Source organism: Aulonocara sp. 'chitande type north' Nkhata Bay, linkage group LG1, assembly GCF_057382095.1.
Source record: "Aulonocara sp. 'chitande type north' Nkhata Bay isolate Kocher_YH1m ecotype deep benthic linkage group LG1, A_spYH_male_GT1.1, whole genome shotgun sequence".
Taxonomy (NCBI): Eukaryota; Metazoa; Chordata; class Actinopteri; order Cichliformes; family Cichlidae; genus Aulonocara; species Aulonocara sp. 'chitande type north' Nkhata Bay.
This window is the reverse complement of record NC_141344.1, coordinates 23,382,659-23,401,663: the sequence shown is the minus strand read 5'-3', so window position 1 is coordinate 23,401,663 and position 19,005 is coordinate 23,382,659. Positions and strand designations below refer to the sequence as shown.

The following is a 19,005-nucleotide window of genomic DNA, read 5'->3' as shown; positions in this document are numbered from 1 at the left end:
TTTAAAAACTTGCCCAAAATTTGTACATAATTTTTAGGATGAGCTTTATTGGGGCTGGAAGGATTGTGTTACCTTTGGACAGACCAGTTTAGCAGTTTGCCCCGCCGTCCAGTGTTTGTGTTAAACCAAATTGCGGGATTTTTACCTTTCTCAGTTCTCAGTAAGAAGATTAATAATGTACTTACCAAACTGTCAAACTAACCATCCATCCAGCCATCCATCCATCCCTCTCGCCCTAAGACAGCTGGGATAGGCTCCAGCACCCCCCGCAACCCTGAAAAGGATAAGCGGAATGGATGGATGGATGCAAACTGTCAAACTACTCATTTAAATCATAGATCTCACAGAATGGATGAATGAATGAAAAACATTTTCCAGGAAAAACTATCATTATCTTCTAGTTTAAAAATTTGTCACAGCAAGGTTTCAAATCAAAAGCATTTCAATCATCTTGGGCTCAGTGTAAAGGTCAAATTGTCTACTACTACTGCACTACTGAGACTATAAACTTGTATGAGTAGTGCATAATTCCTCAGTGGTGACTGCGTCAGATTTGGTAACAATAAATGTGTTTGTGAACACATCATTTGTGACTTTAATAGGTTTCAGTGTGACAGTAATGCACTCAGTTTACTGCGATGATATTCACAACCTCCACAGTTACTCTTGAGTATTGAAGGGCTGTCACATTATGTAATGTGAAGAAGAAGGAGTGGCAGTGACGCTATGGGACACCTGGATACTTAGCATGGAGGACTCTTTGACTGTGTACAGGAGAGAAAGCAGAATTAGGTAGACCGAGTTCGCATCTTTACATCTAGAGAAGAGGATCCTAAAACCGAGTGACCTAAATTGTATTTTGCGTGTGTGTGCATTTGGGTAGATGGGGACAGAGTTTATATTTTACATTTACACGGTTAAAGCGCAATCTTGTAATGTGGGAAGACATTTGGGTGGAGACGGAAGTGTAGAGCAGTAGACTTCTATCAGTAGTGACATGATAGAAGTCTACTCCACCACCAGTCCCACCACAAGATAAATGAGCTGACATTTGGTTGCTCATGTAATTGAGTTCAACGATGAAAAACACAAAGCTGTCCGACAGATATCGGGAGAATGGGTAGAAACAATAAAGAGAGAGAACAAATCATGTACTCTGGAATGGCATCTAGCAGCCTCATATGTCATTTATAATCAGTACAATAAATGAATTTGATCTGTATTTCTGCTGTGGACTCATTAATCAGTACATTGTACCCTCACAACAGTCCTGTTAATCATGTTCATTGTGCAGAGCACTGACTCACTGCATCATTCATGCATGCTTTCATACTTGCTGCAGGTGGATTAATGGTGGGTTTGTTATAGTTGTTGTTGTTGTTTTTTATATTTTGTGAGTCACACTTTTGCAAAGCACGAGGCATGTTTAAAGCTGCATCTGGCATTTTGAGACATATTTGAACTATTGCAGCTTGTCAAGTCAATCTTACAGACATAAATCAGTGCCGTGGAGTATTTGCCTTCATGATTTTTTTTTTTTTTTTTTGCATACTTCAGCTCATGAAACAAATGTTAATATTAGACAAAGATTACTTGAGTAAAAACAAAATTCCCTTTTTAAATGATGATTTAATTTAGTGAGATGAAAAAGCTATCCAAAGTAACTGCTCTCCCAACCTTGGCAGCAATGAGCCTTTCACATCGCTGTGGAGGAATTTTGCCCCATTCTTGATGGTAAATGGTAAATGGCCTGTATTTATATAGCGCTTTACTAGTCCCTAAGGACCCCAAAGCACTTTACATATCCAGTCATCCACACATTCACACACATTCTTCTGTGCAGCACTGTTTTAATTCAGCCACACTCGAGGATTTTTTCACGTTTAACTCATTCCCAGACAGAGTTTCTGGTAGACAGCAGAATTCATGATCCCATCAGTTACGGCAAGTCCACATCTTGAAGCGGCAAAGCAGCTGCAGACCATCATACTACCACCACTATGATTGACACATGACTGTTTGTGTGATGTTATTTTTATGAAATGCTGTTTTCAATTACATGTCTGATTTAATGGGACTCAAACCTTCTAAATTGTTTACATTGCTTCCCAAAACTCATAAAATTTCAGTGGGCTGGCCACTCCTGGGCAGGTTCCCCACAGTTCCAAGTTTTCACCTTTTGTGGACACAAGCTTTGTGTAGTCCAAAAGCCAGTCTGTAACCCTGTCCAGATTGATAGATGTCAGTGACTTCATTTGTCACCTGTTTCTTCAGATTGTGACATGTGTGAAGCAGAAGTGTGCAGGAGGAAAAAGTCACGTTTCATGTTTTGTTTTGTTTTTCTTTCTATTCACCTGTCGTTCAGAATCTTTGTAAGACAAGTAATCACATGATAGAACTGCAGTGTGAATTTATCTGGATCTGAATTTAGTACATTACTGTTATTTATAAGTCAACAAGGAGCGGGAGGCTGAGGGACGGTTATTTTTCAAACAGGGCTCGGTAGGTTTGGATAATTAAAATTTGTTTAATGATGTGAAATGTGTAAGTGTGACAAATATGAAAAAAAAAAAAAACCCATAAGAACTGGAGAAGAGGGGTAAATACTTTTTTTTACAGTACCATAAGTTTATATCATTTTAATTTTCAACAGCAATGAAAAGACTTGTTACCTGAATATGTTTTCTATTTCTTTTCTTCATATAGTAAAATCGTCCCTGACAAAAGATTTTATGCTATAACGTCTGCTGCTTACTTGTTCTTTTTCCACTGTCTTTGCTGGACCTTCACAGTCCTGAGTGTTTGTGTGTTCATGCAAATAAAAAGGAAACTAGATCTTTAAAAACATCATGCTAGTAGGCTTAAAAGTCCACATGATGTCTTTAACACACTGTACACAGTAATTATGCTTCTTAAAAAACAAATAAAAGTACATTGGTCTTATTTCTACTTGATTACTTACAAAAGACTATGGAAGCCCTTCAAGACTCACTAGCTTGATAATCACCACTCATGGATATGCACACTTAATGATTACACGGGAACAGGAGGAATAGGTTTAAAGGTGTTGTGTGTTATAACAAGGATACGTCAAGGAGAAAAACAAATTCAGTTCCTTATTTAAAAAAAAGCTCTAGAGTGACAGTAAAGGCTAATTTGCAAGTAAAAGAAAAAAACATGAGGGAAATATTTGTTATTCAGAATCATTTAAATGTGTTCAAATGTCTGACGATAGTGTACTTGAGTCATATTCCCCACCTTTGTTTTGATGGACTGAAGAAGTGAGAAACGAACTGCTTAAACACAGAAGAGACTTTAATCAACGGCTTGAAACAACAAAGTAGAGATTAAAGAAAATGTCCGTTTCCCCCGTGACTCTAAGGGCAGCACCAGGGCAACCTTCTTTTTTGTTTTAGACAAGCGCTGTATCTCTATAGTTACACTACAACGAAACCACACACAGACGTGCACAATAATACCGCCAGCGAGACATATTGTAAATGGTAGGTCAGAGATCTTTAGAGCCACAGCAAGGTTATATATTTTTGTTTGTCCCGTTTCTTTTATTTATTTATTTTTGCCCCCTCTCTCGTTTCAGTGTCCTAATGAATTTTTAATTGTCTCTCTAAGCTCTTAAGGCAAGAGATGTGTGTCAGAACCAATAAAGCACAGAGACCACCTGTGGCTGGTGTCTGTTTTTGGCTCAACAGAGGAAAGGGCAAAGGCAGAGATGGCTGAGAGGGGTGACATGGAAGGGGGGCGTGGGAGCGGTGCTTAATCCAGCAGGGGCAACAGCAAGCCACTGTCCACTCTGGGTTCACATGAATTAAACTAATCTGTAAGATGATACAAAACAACTGGGACTGCCCTCATCTCTGTATCCCTCTATGCTTTGCAGCAGTTAAAGTCATGTGAGAAAGTTTCCTGCAGCAAGGTGTTCAATGCACCACTGTCTGTCAGCGTGTCCCTGACCTGGTCTGTTAATATTCTGAAGACCTGGCTGTACACTTATCATGGAGACTGCTATAGTGACGTTTGGGAGTTCAACTATTCACTCAGCTGCAGAGAGATAATTGGTCCTTATCCAGATCTGATTGCCTGCCATCTCTCATATGTAATTTACATACTCTGGAAAGTGAACAGCTTCCCTGTTTACTGGTTTATTGGTGATGTTTGTGAAGTGCTGCATACAGCTTGAAGGGAGAATTGGAAAAGTGTAAGGTTGGCATTATTAAAGTAATCATTCATGCAGGGTCAAAAAGAGCAAAATATCCTTTAAGAGCCCAAACAAAACCCCAGCGCCATCACCACCCATCCATGCTGCTCAGTCACACATCATGCTGATATGTCAGCTAGATTATTCATCCATAATCACAGCGTGGCCCCGGTGAGCTGACCTGCCAGCGCACGTATGCACAGACCTTTAGTCTTCCTGGACTCCCCGCTTATGTTGTCAGCTATAAATACACAAACCTGCACAGTTCATCCAGTCTCCTCAGTGAGCTCACTAGTGCACTTAACTTGAGTGTTCCTGTCACTGCAGCCTGTCCTCGTGCAGAGAGGGTGCCCTGTAATATTTAACACAGAGATTTTACCCTGTTTGAAAAAGGTGCGATGAAAAGACAACATCTGCTGCTCATGACGTGATCAGTTTTCAAGTGAAAAGTACACTATGAACTTCAAAAGTTTCATGCCTTTTAAATATTAATCATTGTTCGCATCTGCTTAAAAATAGAAATTTTATTAGTTACACTGCAATAAAACACTGCCGTTAGTTTCTCTATCTCTCACTTTGATTGATTCCAGTGCACCTAGTGTGCGTATTTACTGAATGGCAGTTATCTCTGATGCCTTTCAGCCAGCTTGTTTTATGCTGTCCTGGGCTAATGAGAACTGAAGTCCCATATGGCTATACAGCATGGCTGAGAGAGAGTGGCTGTTTACTTACTGTTTTGGAAGTGGGAGTTATGTAAACCAACTGTAGGACAAGATTAAAAATAGAAGCAGAAAAGTCACACAAGCTAGGAAAAATTGGAACAGGGTCATTTGCTCTTTTGCCTAATACTTTCAATATTCTGTGTGTATTGAACCAGTCATTAATAGGAAATGTAAACAAATTAACTCTATTTAGATTGCAGCAATATATGTACTGTATTGCAGCAGGATTATCTGAATTCACCTTTTGCAGCTATAACCATATCAAGGTTTAGGAGTGTGTTTCTGGGAATTTCTGACCATTCTTCCAGAAGCACATTCATGAGGTCAGTAATTTATGTTGAAAGAGAAGGTCTGGCTCACAATTTCTGCTCTAATTCCTCCCAAAGGTGTTCTGTTTGGTTGAGTTGGGGATCCCCAACTCAACCAAACAGCATACCAAAACATTTTCCAAAATGTTTTGGTATGCTGTTTCAGTGTAACTAAGAGGCCGAGCCCAGCTCCTGGAAAACACCCCAACACCATAATCTCCCCTCCACCAAACACAGTCAGACAAGTTCTCCTGGCATCTACCAAGCCCTGGGAGCTTGAGGGTGCTGCACAGTATCTTAGCTGTTCCTAGGACTGTGCTCTTCTGGACAGAGATCTCCGATGTTGTTCATGGGATCTGCTGAAGCCATTTGCCTAGCTTGGGAGTCACTGCACCTAGTGCTCCAATTACCACAGGGACCACTGTTGCCGGATTGCGGGGCAAGCTGTGTGTAAATTATTAAAGCACCCAGGATGCAGACATTATTGAAGTGAGGGAGCTTTATTAATGGAGGGTGAATATACAAAAAGGCGAGGGTGGCATAAACAGAACTCAGTAAAACCTAAACTGGGAAAAACTAAGCATGGAAAACAAACCAGAAACCTAGAGACACACACGTAGATACACGTAGATGCAGGGAGAGACAACGGAAGAAGATACGCAGATGAACCAGCAACCCACACAAGAAAACACAGGGCTTAAATACACACAGGGCAATCAGGGAATGGGAAACAGGAGGGAGGCACGGCTGGGAATAATTGGACATAATGAGAGAAGGGAAGTGAAACTAGAAACACTGATGAGAGACACAGACTTACAAAATAAAACAGGAACTCACACATGCAAAGACAGACTAAGAAATGCGGACATGGCACAGGAATACACAGGCAGAAAAGACTAAACACTAAACTGACGAAGAACAGAACCAAAACCCAAAGAAATAGAAAACCAGAACCAAAATACATCACAATAATAGAAAACACAAAACACTGGGTCAAAAGTCCCAGAATCATTACAATATACAGGGTGGGCCATTTATATGGAAACACCGTAATAACATGGGAATGGTTGGTGCTATTAAAGTTGTGGCACAGATATATATATATATATATATATATATGTATATATATATATATATATATATATATATATATATATACACACACACACACACACACACATATATATACAGAGGGGGTGGCTGATATCCAGAAATCCTACCAGTGGTTGGACAAAGCTGGACTGAAAGACAGCACAGAGGCACTAATCATGGCAGCACAAGAACAAGCTCTGAGTACAAGATCCATAGAGGCTGGGGTCTATCACACCAGGCAAGACCCCAGGTGCAGGCTGTGTAAAGATGCCCCTGAAACAATCCAGCACATAACAGCAGGGTGCAAGATGCTAGCAGGCAAGGCATACATGGAACGCCATAAACAAGTGGCCGGCATAGTATAGAGAAACATCTGTACTAAATATGGCCTGGAAGTCCCGAGGTCAAAATGGGAGACGCCCCAAAGGGTGATGGAGAATGACCGAGCTAAGATCCTGTGAGACTTCCACATACAGACGGACAAAATCGTGGTGGCTAACCAACCGGACATAGTGGTGGTAGACAAACAGAAGAAGACGGCCGTAGTGATCGATGTAGCGGTTCCCAATGACAGCATCATCAGAAAGAAGGAACACGAGAAGCTTGAGAAATACCAAGGGCTCAGAGAAGAGCTCGAGAGGATGTGGAGGGTGAAGGTAACGGTGGTCCCAGTGGTAATCAGAGCACTAGGTGCGGTGACTCCCAAGCTAGGCGAGTGGCTCCAGCAGATTCCAGGAACAACATCTGAGATCTCTGTCCAGAAGAGCGCAGTCCTGGGAACAGCTAAGATACTGTGCAGCACCCTGAAGCTCCCAGGCCTCTGGTAAAGGACCCAAGCTTAAAGGAGAGACCGCCCGCAGGGGCGAGTGGGGATTTTGTATATATATATATATATATATATATATATATATATAGGCATATATTGGCATGATAACACTTTCAAGTCAAACTGCTGCTGATTGCAAGCTATTGTAAGGCATTTTCCAGGCTATAATATTTATATAAAAATACTAAACCTGTGTCAAAATAACTTTGGTAGTACAAAGCAAAGAGCACCCATATAACATACATTTCATGCAAATTAGATCATCTAACAGGGCTGTATCTCCCTCCTGCCTCTCTAGGGTTTTTCTTTTTTTTTTTGTATGTATAGACACCCTCCCATCAGCTGTAATCGGTTTGGGCAGGGTGGTGTGTGATTTATAGCTCTCTCTGCCTCCACCACACCTGTGACTTCCTGTAGCCAGAGGCTTCACCAGCTTTCATAACAGCCATCTGCAGAAGGACACTTGTCTTTATTCTTCAGTCACGCTGCAGTGCGAACATGGAGCATTCAAGTTCAAAATGAACAAAGTTCTTAAAGTGCTCACGCCACCATCTTCCTTTTCCACCCTTCTTTTAATACATGTGTTTTGTATCCAATTACACTAAATTGGAATTCTTATCTCCATCACCTTGCAGATGTTCCTCAGCAGTGTCTGATTGTTCATTTATTTGGTATTTATATGCATTTTCTCCTGTGGCACACCATAAAAACAAAAAAAGTAAAAATCCTGGAAACAATCTTTCTACAAAGCTCTTGTTTGCATGAAATGCAATGATGTATGAAAGACGAGGAGGGTGTGGTAATGCTGGTGCCCACTGTGGACATCAAAAAAGATGTTTCCTATACCGAGAACTGCGTAATGAATAAATACTGCGGATAACATAGGTCAGAGACTTTTCCTGAATCAGACACCATCCTACAACATACTAATACTCATTTTTAATATTTATATTAAGATTAAAGGCACTCATTTCAATTCAGTCGGTGGATGTGGATAAAATCAGCAATGATTTTAACTCTACTTTTTCTCTAAAACATAAATGACTGGTACTATAAGTGCTAATTTGGTCTCTGTTCATTTGAAAGATATATATTCTAGAAAATACTCTTGTGACTGGGTTGACTACCAATGTAACAACACGCGCATGATTTAACAAGGTAATAAACTAGCCAAAAGATAATAAACAACTAATATCTATAAAATGTGTAAACCTTCAGTGAATCTTTCAGCAAATGTAACTTTGATAAGTCACGCTCAGCTTAAAAATATGTCAATACAAATATCCAACTGAGATTACATCACCAGCAGGATTTGAGAAGAACATGTTCCTTATTTGTTGACCATGTTTATTCCTTTAATTCAACATTAGATGGCCACTTCCAGAAGGATAAAACACCATGTCACCAAGCTCAAATCACTTCAAACTGGTTTCTTTAACATGACTATGAGTTCACTTCACTCAAATGACCTCCAAAGTCACCAGATCTCAGTCCAATAAAGCAAATTTGGGATGTTATGCCATGGCAGACTTGTATCACTGATATGCCGCTAACAGATCTGCAGCAACTGTGTGATCCAGTCACACCAGTGTGGAACAAAATCTCTGAGGGAGCTTGTTGAATCTATGTAACGAAGCATTACAGCAGATCTGAGCAACTCTGAGCACACAGATGTTAATGACAATCAGCCCGATGTGTAGAAGTTGAATGTTTACTACACTTGAGACATTTACCAAAACTTCACAAAGATGCTGGAGAAATAGTGATAAAAGCCGGCACCATCATCTTTGGGGACCATTCCAACCTGTACAAAAGTTTCAAGCAACTCGTTTAACAGTTCATAAAACATTTTTTGTAATGACATTTTTTTCTCGTGTGACATTTAGCCATTTTACACACAGCTAGCTGCTTTTGGGTTTGATCAAATCATGTAAAACAGCCAATTTGTGAAAACTACTTTGTGCTCTGGAGCATTTTTCATAATTATCTGACATTTAGGCACTTCATTCAAAAACAATGATTTGCTTTCTACACCAGTGAAAAAAAAGCTGCAACCCTGAAATTTCACAAAATTATAAACCTTGGAACTCTTCTTCCACGCTTCCTACCGCATTAGCAGAGCTTTAAACGTTTTTGCAGACAGATTTTAAGACTGAATGAGCGCTTTGTGCTAATTGACTGTTTTTTCATTCAGCAATTTTCTTTTTTCCCTCGCTGTCCTATTACAAGGACATGCCCTCCACGGAGAATAGTACGATCCATGCAGTATTGAGTAGAAGAAAAAAATGCTTCCGCTCTACATCCACATATTGGCCTTGTGTACAACACTATCTACAAAAGACAATATTTGGTTAATCCTTGCTGAAGATGATGTACCTGGCCTTTCCTATTAGTGTTCAGATTTTAAAAAACGCAGCACAAACACCATCTCAGGGACAGATAAGTGCTGCCTCCTGGCTACAATCAAAGTTATAAGAGTACATGTAAGTGGCCCTCAGTTTTAGTTTTGCTTGTCTGGAGGCTAGGATTCGCCTCTCCTGCCCCTCTAACACCACACATGGGATAAAACCCAGTCTGGACCTAGAGTAGCCTCAGGAAAGGAAGGAGGCGGCGCTTGGCAGCTCACAGCTGATCCTCACAGATTCTCTGGCTTCACTGGTTGTACCTAATGACCGCCGTCTATTCTGGGATTAACAGGCAGTACTGTGACGGGATAGAAAGGCGTCTCAAAGTGTCAATAAGTGAGAAATCCAATAATAACTATAAAAGCAGCAGCCGACACCAATGGGAGGCCATGATGCAACACCGCTAATAGAACAGAGAGGAGTGGGAGTCCAGCTGAGAGGAGCATGACTTAAGGGCTTCATGCGTTGCTGTCAAGAACACAGAAAACTCAGAGTCCTTTCATGTCTGAAACTACTTCAATCACAAGAAACACTTCATGTATGGATCTATAATAGAACATATATGCACAGTTCCTCCTAGAGTGAACCTTTTATGTTGTTGCTGCACCTTCATTTTTTTCTACTCCACATGAATTATTCCATTATTAAGACCTTTATATCTCCACATTTATATAAAACATGCCAAAACAATTTATTAAGTCAGTTCCAATCCCCATCACTCTCTCACACACACACACACACACACACACACACACACACACACACACACACACACACACACACACACACACACACACACACACACACAGAGCAAAATGTAGTGATGTATTTAATCTACTTGAAGGCTAAAGGCAGGCTGTTAAAGGAAACTGAAAGATGTTTATTCTTTGAGGAGCATCACAGCACTGAAAACAGATTCTAAGATGACGTAAAACTTCATTTTTGTTAGCATGAGAAGTCAACACATTCAGCTTATTGGATCCTCTGGATAGTGATAAACATGGGCTTTCAGTAGTGGTTACCTTTCAGAACACAAGTTGGGTTTTGATCTTTGAAGTGAAAAAGGTACGTTTTACACACTGAATCAGAAATAAGTCTAGAATCTTTCTAATGCGTCACCTGCAAACGTTTCAAAGCACATATTCAGAATACACCAGAACAAAACAAGCGCTCTGAAAATTTATCAGCCCAGCAATTCCTGAATACTGGCCTTTGTGGCTCATTGGTTACTGAATATTTTAGTTTTGCACTTAGAAGTAAAATCACGACATTCTCTGAGCAGGGAAATGAATAACAAAACTATCCGTTTTACTTGGTGCATGTTGTCAGGTTCAGGGCATTCTTCTTTGTAACTTGAAGCTCCACCATGAAACAGTTCAAGTCCTTCAAGGATGCTCCTGTGATGTTTCAGAGCAAAATAAATGACTTGATGGTATCTGAGCCTTTAAAGTCTTTGATTTTATTTTCACACAATACCATTACAAATATGTTTCAAGGTCATATACTCTACATCACAAACAATGATTTTCTTCACACTGAAGAAAAGTTTGCATCATTAAAAATCAGTTGTGGGGCTTGAAAGGTTTAGGCCTGCATGTGAGAAACACCAACTGCTGTTACACTGTAACAAAGTCTGAATGTCTGAAATCAAGGTACAGATCTCAGGTTCTTAATACTTACGACAACATAAAACACTGATCATTACTCACTTACTGGTTTTTACTGTGATTTCAGACCATAATGTGTACTCCACCCTGGAAATTAAGATGGACGGATAATAAATACTCCGGATTCACCCCAGTTCAGGAGCCACGGCTGGCTACGTTAGCAATCCCCCATCTCCCGATGTGGGCTCTGCTTAGGAGTCGACTCATCTGCTCTGCCTGTGATCAGCTCCAACTGCCTCGGACACACTGCTGAAACCCTGATCTCTGTGGAAGCAGACACAGCAGCGTAGGTTATAAGTATTTGTCCTGAGAAGCAAAAGGACCGGAATAAACTGATGGAAGCCTGTGCTCCAAATTTGTATCCCGTAATAACATAAGATTTTAGGCACAGCTGTTTCATGCCTTGCTGAGGTGTGCCAACAAAGGTACTGATAAAACTGAGGAGTGATACAGTCTGGTTAAATGGTTGCTGTATGCATGTACAAAAGTTCTTCTGAAAATGCAATGAAAGGGAAGTTTTTGGGGGCTGGTGATTGCTGCTGTCTCAGACTTTAAACAATCATATATAAATAAGGATGCTCCGACCTAGCAGCTAAATATCGGTATATCACATCAGCCTGGCTACATAGTAGAGTAGTTAGTGGGCAAAAAAAGATGTCATCTACTGGCTGCTGTATGTCTGTTATCATGTTAACACACCTTTACACTGGCTTTAAAAAAGGGGGGGGATGAAGAGGTTTTAAAACACACAGGGAGGAGTGAACGATAAAGTATCGCCAAACTCTTATTTCAACATGGATATTGGCTAAAGAGTTTAAACCTTTAGCAAAACTTATAGTATGAATACAATCTTCATTGGTGTTAATACAGAACACACAAGTTTGTGTTTCTTCATACTACAACCATTCCTGGAGCTTTAACATCTTCAGATTTTTTATTTTTCCTTCTATGTTCACCTTCAAACTAAGTGAAGTTGTACTTGAAGCCTCTATTCTGTTTCTACAAGCTTGCATATCAGCCCAGACAGTCACAATTCTTGTGTCCCTACACTAAAATTAAAATTTATAAACAGTAGGAACAACATCCAATAGTTCTAAGAAAAATGTGTCCTAAACAAGAACAACTCTTAAAATAAACTATTAAAAACACCAGAAAAATTCTTAAACCTTTCACTTGAGAACTCGGCCTTAATGGTTATTTTCATACTCACTTAAGAAGCTGTTCCAGTTCTCGCTTTATCTTTATCACTACAGGTGGACCCTGATAGGTCAAAGCAGTGTAGAGCTGAACCAATGATGCACCAGCACGGATCTTATCCATTGCATCCTGCCCACTAGCAACACCGCCAATCCCAATAATTGGTATTTTACCTACAATAATAACAACATACAGGAAATTTACTTTATATGCACAGTCGATACTGAGGGAGATGGACATAACTCCGTACCTTTGGTGAGGTTGTACATCTCTCTGACAGTTGTAGTAGAGAGGTCTCTGAGAGGTTCTCCACTCAGCCCTCCAACCTCAGACTTATTTGGGTCCTGAAGTGTCTCTGGCCTTGACACAGTGGTGTTAGACACCATTAAACCATCCACTCCCAGCTGGAAACACAGAGCATAAGCGGAGATAGAAAGTAGGTGTCACAGGTGGCGGCACCTACAGCAGCAGAACTGATGTATGTATGCGAGTGACCTCTGATGTGAAATACTCAGTGACAAAGAAAGAGACAAAGTGTGATTCGCTTTCTGTTCCGTCCTCAATGTCACATCTACTAAAGTGCAACTCCTCACCGCTCCAATGAGCACAAAAACCTACTGAAGTAGTGACAAGGTTACCCGAGCACAGAGGAGGAAGGGAGCCATGTGAAGCTTTACGCAGAGTTAAGGCTGTTTTTTTTTTTTAGTTTTTAGATAAAGCATGTTTTACTTTAGACATAACAATGATTCCCACCTCAGTGACGACATCAGCAATGTCTTGTTTGTCTTGGGCAGTTAGGTCAGGAGCAATCTTCACCAGGACGGGAGGTTTACGCTGTTCCTGCAGGGCATCACGTTCTTTCTGCACCTGAGCAGATAGTGCAAGTGATGAGGTAGAGAGACTAGTTAGAAAGATGGTTTACTGTGGCATAAGATCTAAAGCCTTGGAAATAGGAAGGGCTAAAAATACAGCCTATGGTTCAAGAACTGATGTACAGAAAAGAGACTTTGGAGCTACAGATTTTATTACATTGAATACCTAACATATACCCATCAAATCCACTTGAATGCCTTTCTAATTATTTTCAGTCAACCTAACGGGGAGTTTATAAAAATGCCTTTTTTTAAATTCCATTATTACCCATCACTACCCAATCTGAACCAGTGAAGCCAATGAGTACTCAAATTGGTGCTGATGGGGCATGAAGCTTTTATCACAGATGTCGCAGTTCTGTGACATTCATTAACCCTGTCCTTGACTTATTTTCCCCTTTTGCTGCAAGGGAAAACAACATTTGCTTCTCACTGGAGGGGTGTGGGTGGAGGAGGGTGGTGGTGGGTGTGGGGGGGAAATACTACAGCTGGGGAAGCTGTAGAAGTTAAAGCAAAACCAACACGGGAGAAATACTATCGATTATACAAATATCAGCTGAACAAATCACTGTTGAAACCATTTTTCAGTACACAAAGGCAAAATTAGCACATGGCTACAGGTCAGATTCAAAGCATTGTGTTCAAGTTACAAAAAACTACAAACTGTTACGTCAAAAGAGCAGCACATATGACCTAGTGGCATCTAGCAGTGAGGTTGTGGATTATAACTTCAGCCTTGAATAGCATCCTCATCGTCACTTTTCAAGAGTGTAGTCTACAGGTTAGTAAAGATAGACAGGTTATGTTGAAGAATAGAGGTGATCATACCAAATTATCAACTTCAGGCTTGTTAGAACTGCTTCTTACAAATGTTATTGTCTTATAAACTGTATTACATGGCATGCGTCCATTAATCACTGCACCAATATGCCGGTGAGGATTTGTTTGTGCTTCTCAGTGTTTGCAATTCAATTATCACTTCTGTAGTCCTACTGTGTGCAGAAGCTGGCGAAGCTCAGCCTTGCCCTGTAGATCCCGGAGACCTGGTGTATTAGGGCTGCTAACGTTGACCACCAGGTAGTCGGCCAGCGGGCCCAGCACTTTCACGCCCTCCAGATAATCTGTCCCCGCATCCTGTGACAGCTTGTTCTTCCCCAGGTTGATGCCGAGGGGAAGGCCAGCTATAAACAAACATGCACACACACACAAACAGGAAAGTTCAGAAAACACAGACACAGGTTGCATCATCAGGCACATGACTCAACTGGGGCACAAGCTGCTGACGTGCTAAATGAGATTTAAGTAAGTATGCAGGCGTGATTAAAATACAAGATGAGGAAAGGTCAAGATCATTAAAAACATATTTAACCTTATACATAATTTAATGCTGACATCCCACATCTCAAGCCACCAAAAAAACAAAAGTATGTAAGATCTAAATGAAAGTGAACTATGTAATCTCTGGTGCCACATTTACAGTACTTCAGAGAATACAAAGAGAATCTGCTAACCTTTACTTCGCCCTTGCTGCGTTTCTTCTCTGGCCTTCAGCCTCGTGTGTACTTCTGCCAGACCACAGCTGTTGAATCCATATCTACACACAGAGGGGGTAAAAAAAACCCTGTTAAAACATTGGCTTAAACTCTATGCACGTACCAACAGACAAACTGAAGCTTAACCCTCTCAGGCCCAAATTAAGTTTTTTGTTGCTAATGCACAACCAAGTCCTGCAGTGGTACTTCTGAGTAAAAGAAACTCATAAAATATGTATGTGGGGTAATCAGGTTGTCAGTTCTTAACTGTTGCAAATCTGCAACGTCTGCCTGGAGAGGGTTAAAATCATGTCTGTCCACACACACACACACGCACGCACGCACGCACGCACACACACACACCCTGTTTAGTAAAGAATGTAATTAACTGACCAAATGTCACATACAGTCAAAAAACTATAGGTTTGTTATGGCACGTAATTTTGTACAAGACATGATAATGTGACAGTCAAGCTGACCTTTGACATTTCGACATCATATTAAACATCTTTGAAATCATGAGTGCATGAAATCTCTACCTATGTAAGAAAAACCTATAATCATCTCAGAAACATGTAATTTAATGCAAAAAAATCCAGTGATGAATTACTAATGCTTGTTTGTTGTATATGCTCAGACCTGCAAACATCCAGTGCAAGTATCAGTATAACTAATATCTGGCTTACTTTTTGACATCATTCTACCTTTCTAGTATTTTCTACAAGCAAACATCCTCTGCTTCCGGATTAGGCTGGCAAATGCACTAAAGCAGCGGTCCTCAACCCCTGGGCCTCGGACCGGTACCGGTCAGTGAGTCGTTTGGCACCGGGCCGCGAGAGTTGAGGCTCAGGTGTGAAATGTATGGTTTTCAGGGTTTTTATCGGTTTTCAGCATTATTTTGTTATCGTTTTTATTGTTAACTCGGTTTTCCTGGGTCTTTTCACATGTGTTATGAATAAATCTTCTTTTTTTCGGTACTGGTACTAGTTTTATTTTGTTGTATTTATCCGAGACACCTTAAAGGCCGGTCCGTGAAAATATTGTCGGGCATAAACTGGTCTGTGGCGCAAAAAAGGTTGGGGACCGCTGCACTAAAGGATATGAACAGCAGATGTGGCAAAAGTACAGACTTTCTTCGCTTAATTCATTCAGTGAATTAATGTAAGTATCCTCATTGTAAATGCAATTTAATCTCTGCTATGTAACCTAAATGTGAGCATGAGCACCACTGTGGCCCAGTCCAACACAGACCTTTAATTCACCAAATTACTGCAAAACACATCAAATACAGATCCAATATGTGATTCAAATTACACATAAGCTGTAAGTTGTCTGAAAAATAAATACTCAAGTACAGTACAGGTACCTGAAAATTCTACTTAAGTATTTGCACTTTGTTACTTCCCACCTCTGATGTCAGTGTGATGTGCATTTACATAAGAGTTCGACAGGTTACTTACAAGCCAGTGATATTATTTATATTGGCGCTGAGTGTCCTATACTTGCTGCTGTATCGTCCTGAATGACAGGTGTCACTACACAGACAAAACCTCAGCATCAGCACTAATGTAAGTCAAAAAAGCAGAGAAAAGATTTTCTCTTTCCTAGCTGTTGCATCATTGCCCTCTGAATAATTTGGGAAACTCACTGACATGACGGTAAAAACCAACATGAGCATACACTCGTGTCTTCGACATGGCTGTGGTGAGGTACACGACTGGCCAAAAACAGCATCAAAAACACAACACCTGTTGTCGTCATCATTGTCGTAAGCGCACGCCAAAAGTGACGTCACACACCAACACTGATGCTGCGGTTTTGGACAATTTACGACACCTACCATTCAGGAGAATACTGCCCACAACCTCAGTGGCAGTGTTGTCTGTGTTTAAACAGTTGCAAATGATCTCTCATATCGCTCATGAACGACATGTTGTCATTTTGAACAACAAAGGACATTTCTGTCACAAGATAAAAGCTGCAATCAGTGCTCGGCAAAGAGATTTAATATATTCTTTATTTATTAAGTCTCACTGAGATTTAAAATCTCTTTTTCAAGAGCAATCCAGCCAAAAGGGCATCAGGAATGACAACAAATAGAACTTAACAAACTTAACAGTTCTACAAAGATGTTCATCCAAAAAATTGTAAAACTCCTTCATAAATCCTGTCGATTACAGACTATTTACAACTAAAGATAAGGTTATTAGACATAAAACACACACAGAACCATGAGCCATCACTTTTTACTTTCAGCTAAGTATGTCAACCTAAAGACATAAAACAGGCCTTTTAAAGCACCAACTGTGGTGCAGCACTTCCAACCTCACCTGTTGATTATTGCATTATCTGCAGTGAGGCGAAACACGCGTGGCTTCGGGTTCCCCTCCTGAGGTTTGGGAGTAACTGTCCCCACCTCAACAAAGCCAAAGCCCAGTTTGTACAAGCCATCAACGGCTTCTCCGTGCTTGTCGAAGCCGGCCGCAATCCCAATCGGGTTTTTGAACTTTAACCCAAGGACGTTGACTTCCTGCAGACAAACAGAACAAACCCTTAGAGAAGTCCAGAAGCGCATGCAACCCACTGAGGAGACAGCCCTGTGACATGCTTACCAATGACGCAGGGTCCTGGTAACGGTTCAGAGGTACCAGACCCAAACCTATCATCTTCACTGCCAGCACATGGGCTGTCTCAGGCCCCACAATCCTCTGCAGCAGGGGCATTAGCTGGTTGGCATAGAAACGCTCATCTCCAGTCACAGTGAGGTAGGAAGCGAACAGGAGGCTACCTGAGCTGATGACCTTCACGGCTTCTTTTAACTTTTTCTGTTGAACGGTGATAAACATCATGTGACCAGACTGCTAAGAGTTCAATACGACTACTCACTCTGTTTACAATGACACAATCTGGGGTTGAATAAACAGACACAATACAAATAAAAGTATGTGTGGTATCAAACACATACCTCACTCATGTGTGTTTTAATACGAAAATGCATTTCAAATGGACAAAAAATAAAGTATTATTAGTAAAAAATAAAATAAAAATTAGTTTTACTTTTTGAGGTCAGGTTTGGTCCCTGTCAGTAGTAGATGCAAGATACGCATTAAAAAACTTAAACAGCAGACTTTGTTCAGCTTTCTTAGAGTAAATGCAAATAAACCCAATAACAACTCATTCATTGCATGCTTGTGTTTACGCAGTAAAACGAGAAGAGACGACCTGGAGTGTTTTACAGTAATATTACTTTCAGGCAGAGAAAACGAGCTAGCAAACAGGAGCACAAGTATCGCTGCGACGCTGAAACCCTGCCAGACAAACTCTGTTGTCCACGGTCTCTGACATTACCTTCAATCCCGCCATAGACGCAGTTTTGCCTTCGCAATAAAGGGCATTGAATGTATTTCCTAACATGTTACACAAACCCACGCGGTGTTAACTTCCGGCACATCATCTCGCGATATTTCAATCATGGGCGGGCGGACAGTGACATTCTCAGATACCACGGGTGATTAAAGTTGACGTGCATTACACTACATTACGTGTGTATTAGATTTAATACAGGTTTTTTTTGGTAATTATTTTTTTAATAGCCTCTATTTTTTATTCAGTCTAGTGTCAGTTGGTTTCCAGAGTGGATTTTCTCATTTCAGTTTAGTTTTTATTGTTGTGAAAAAGTTTAGTATTATTTTTTTAATCTTATTTAATTTTTATGCTTTATTATTGTATGGAGAGCATATGTTGGGGACAAGACTTAGGAAAAGCAGTACAATAAAAACACAGAATTTCTTGAAAGTAGTTCAAGTCTGTTGTACACAAAGTCTTAATAAACATGTTCATCTAAGCCTCATTAGGTGTACTGTAATAAAATTAATACCAGACTAACATGAAATAAAACTCAGGATATTTCCTCATTTTAATTTAATTTAATTGAATTTTAGTTTTCCAAATTCATCAAACTCTTTTGATTTTATATATTTTTTTCAAAAGTCAAATTTTTATTTTTATTTAATTAAGTAATTTTTTTAGTTTAGTATTAGTTAACTATAATGCCTTAGACAGGGAATAGGCAGGGAATTTAAGAAGAGAGACCTGATTAAGTATTAACCTCTTAACCCCTAGTGTATCATATTTGATACATACAGTTTTTGTCAGACTTCTACACCAT

At 40.2% G+C, this 19,005-nt stretch overlaps 1 protein-coding gene across 1 annotated transcript; it reads right to left on the bottom strand.

Moving 5' to 3' along the window:
- Positions 1–10,504: 10,504 nt before the first annotated feature.
- Positions 10,505–18,292, bottom strand: dhodh (dihydroorotate dehydrogenase). The gene is made up of 9 exons (XM_086289068.1): positions 18,186–18,292; positions 17,450–17,662; positions 17,168–17,367; positions 14,817–14,899; positions 14,299–14,486; positions 13,187–13,300; positions 12,684–12,837; positions 12,447–12,606; positions 10,505–11,500 (listed from the first exon to the last, which is right to left on the bottom strand). The coding sequence occupies exons 1-9, from the start codon at positions 18,249–18,251 to the stop codon at positions 11,440–11,442; spliced, it is 1,239 nt and encodes a 412-aa protein (XP_086145194.1). The 5' UTR covers positions 18,252–18,292; the 3' UTR covers positions 10,505–11,439.
- Between the last annotated feature and the right edge of the window lie 713 nt (positions 18,293–19,005).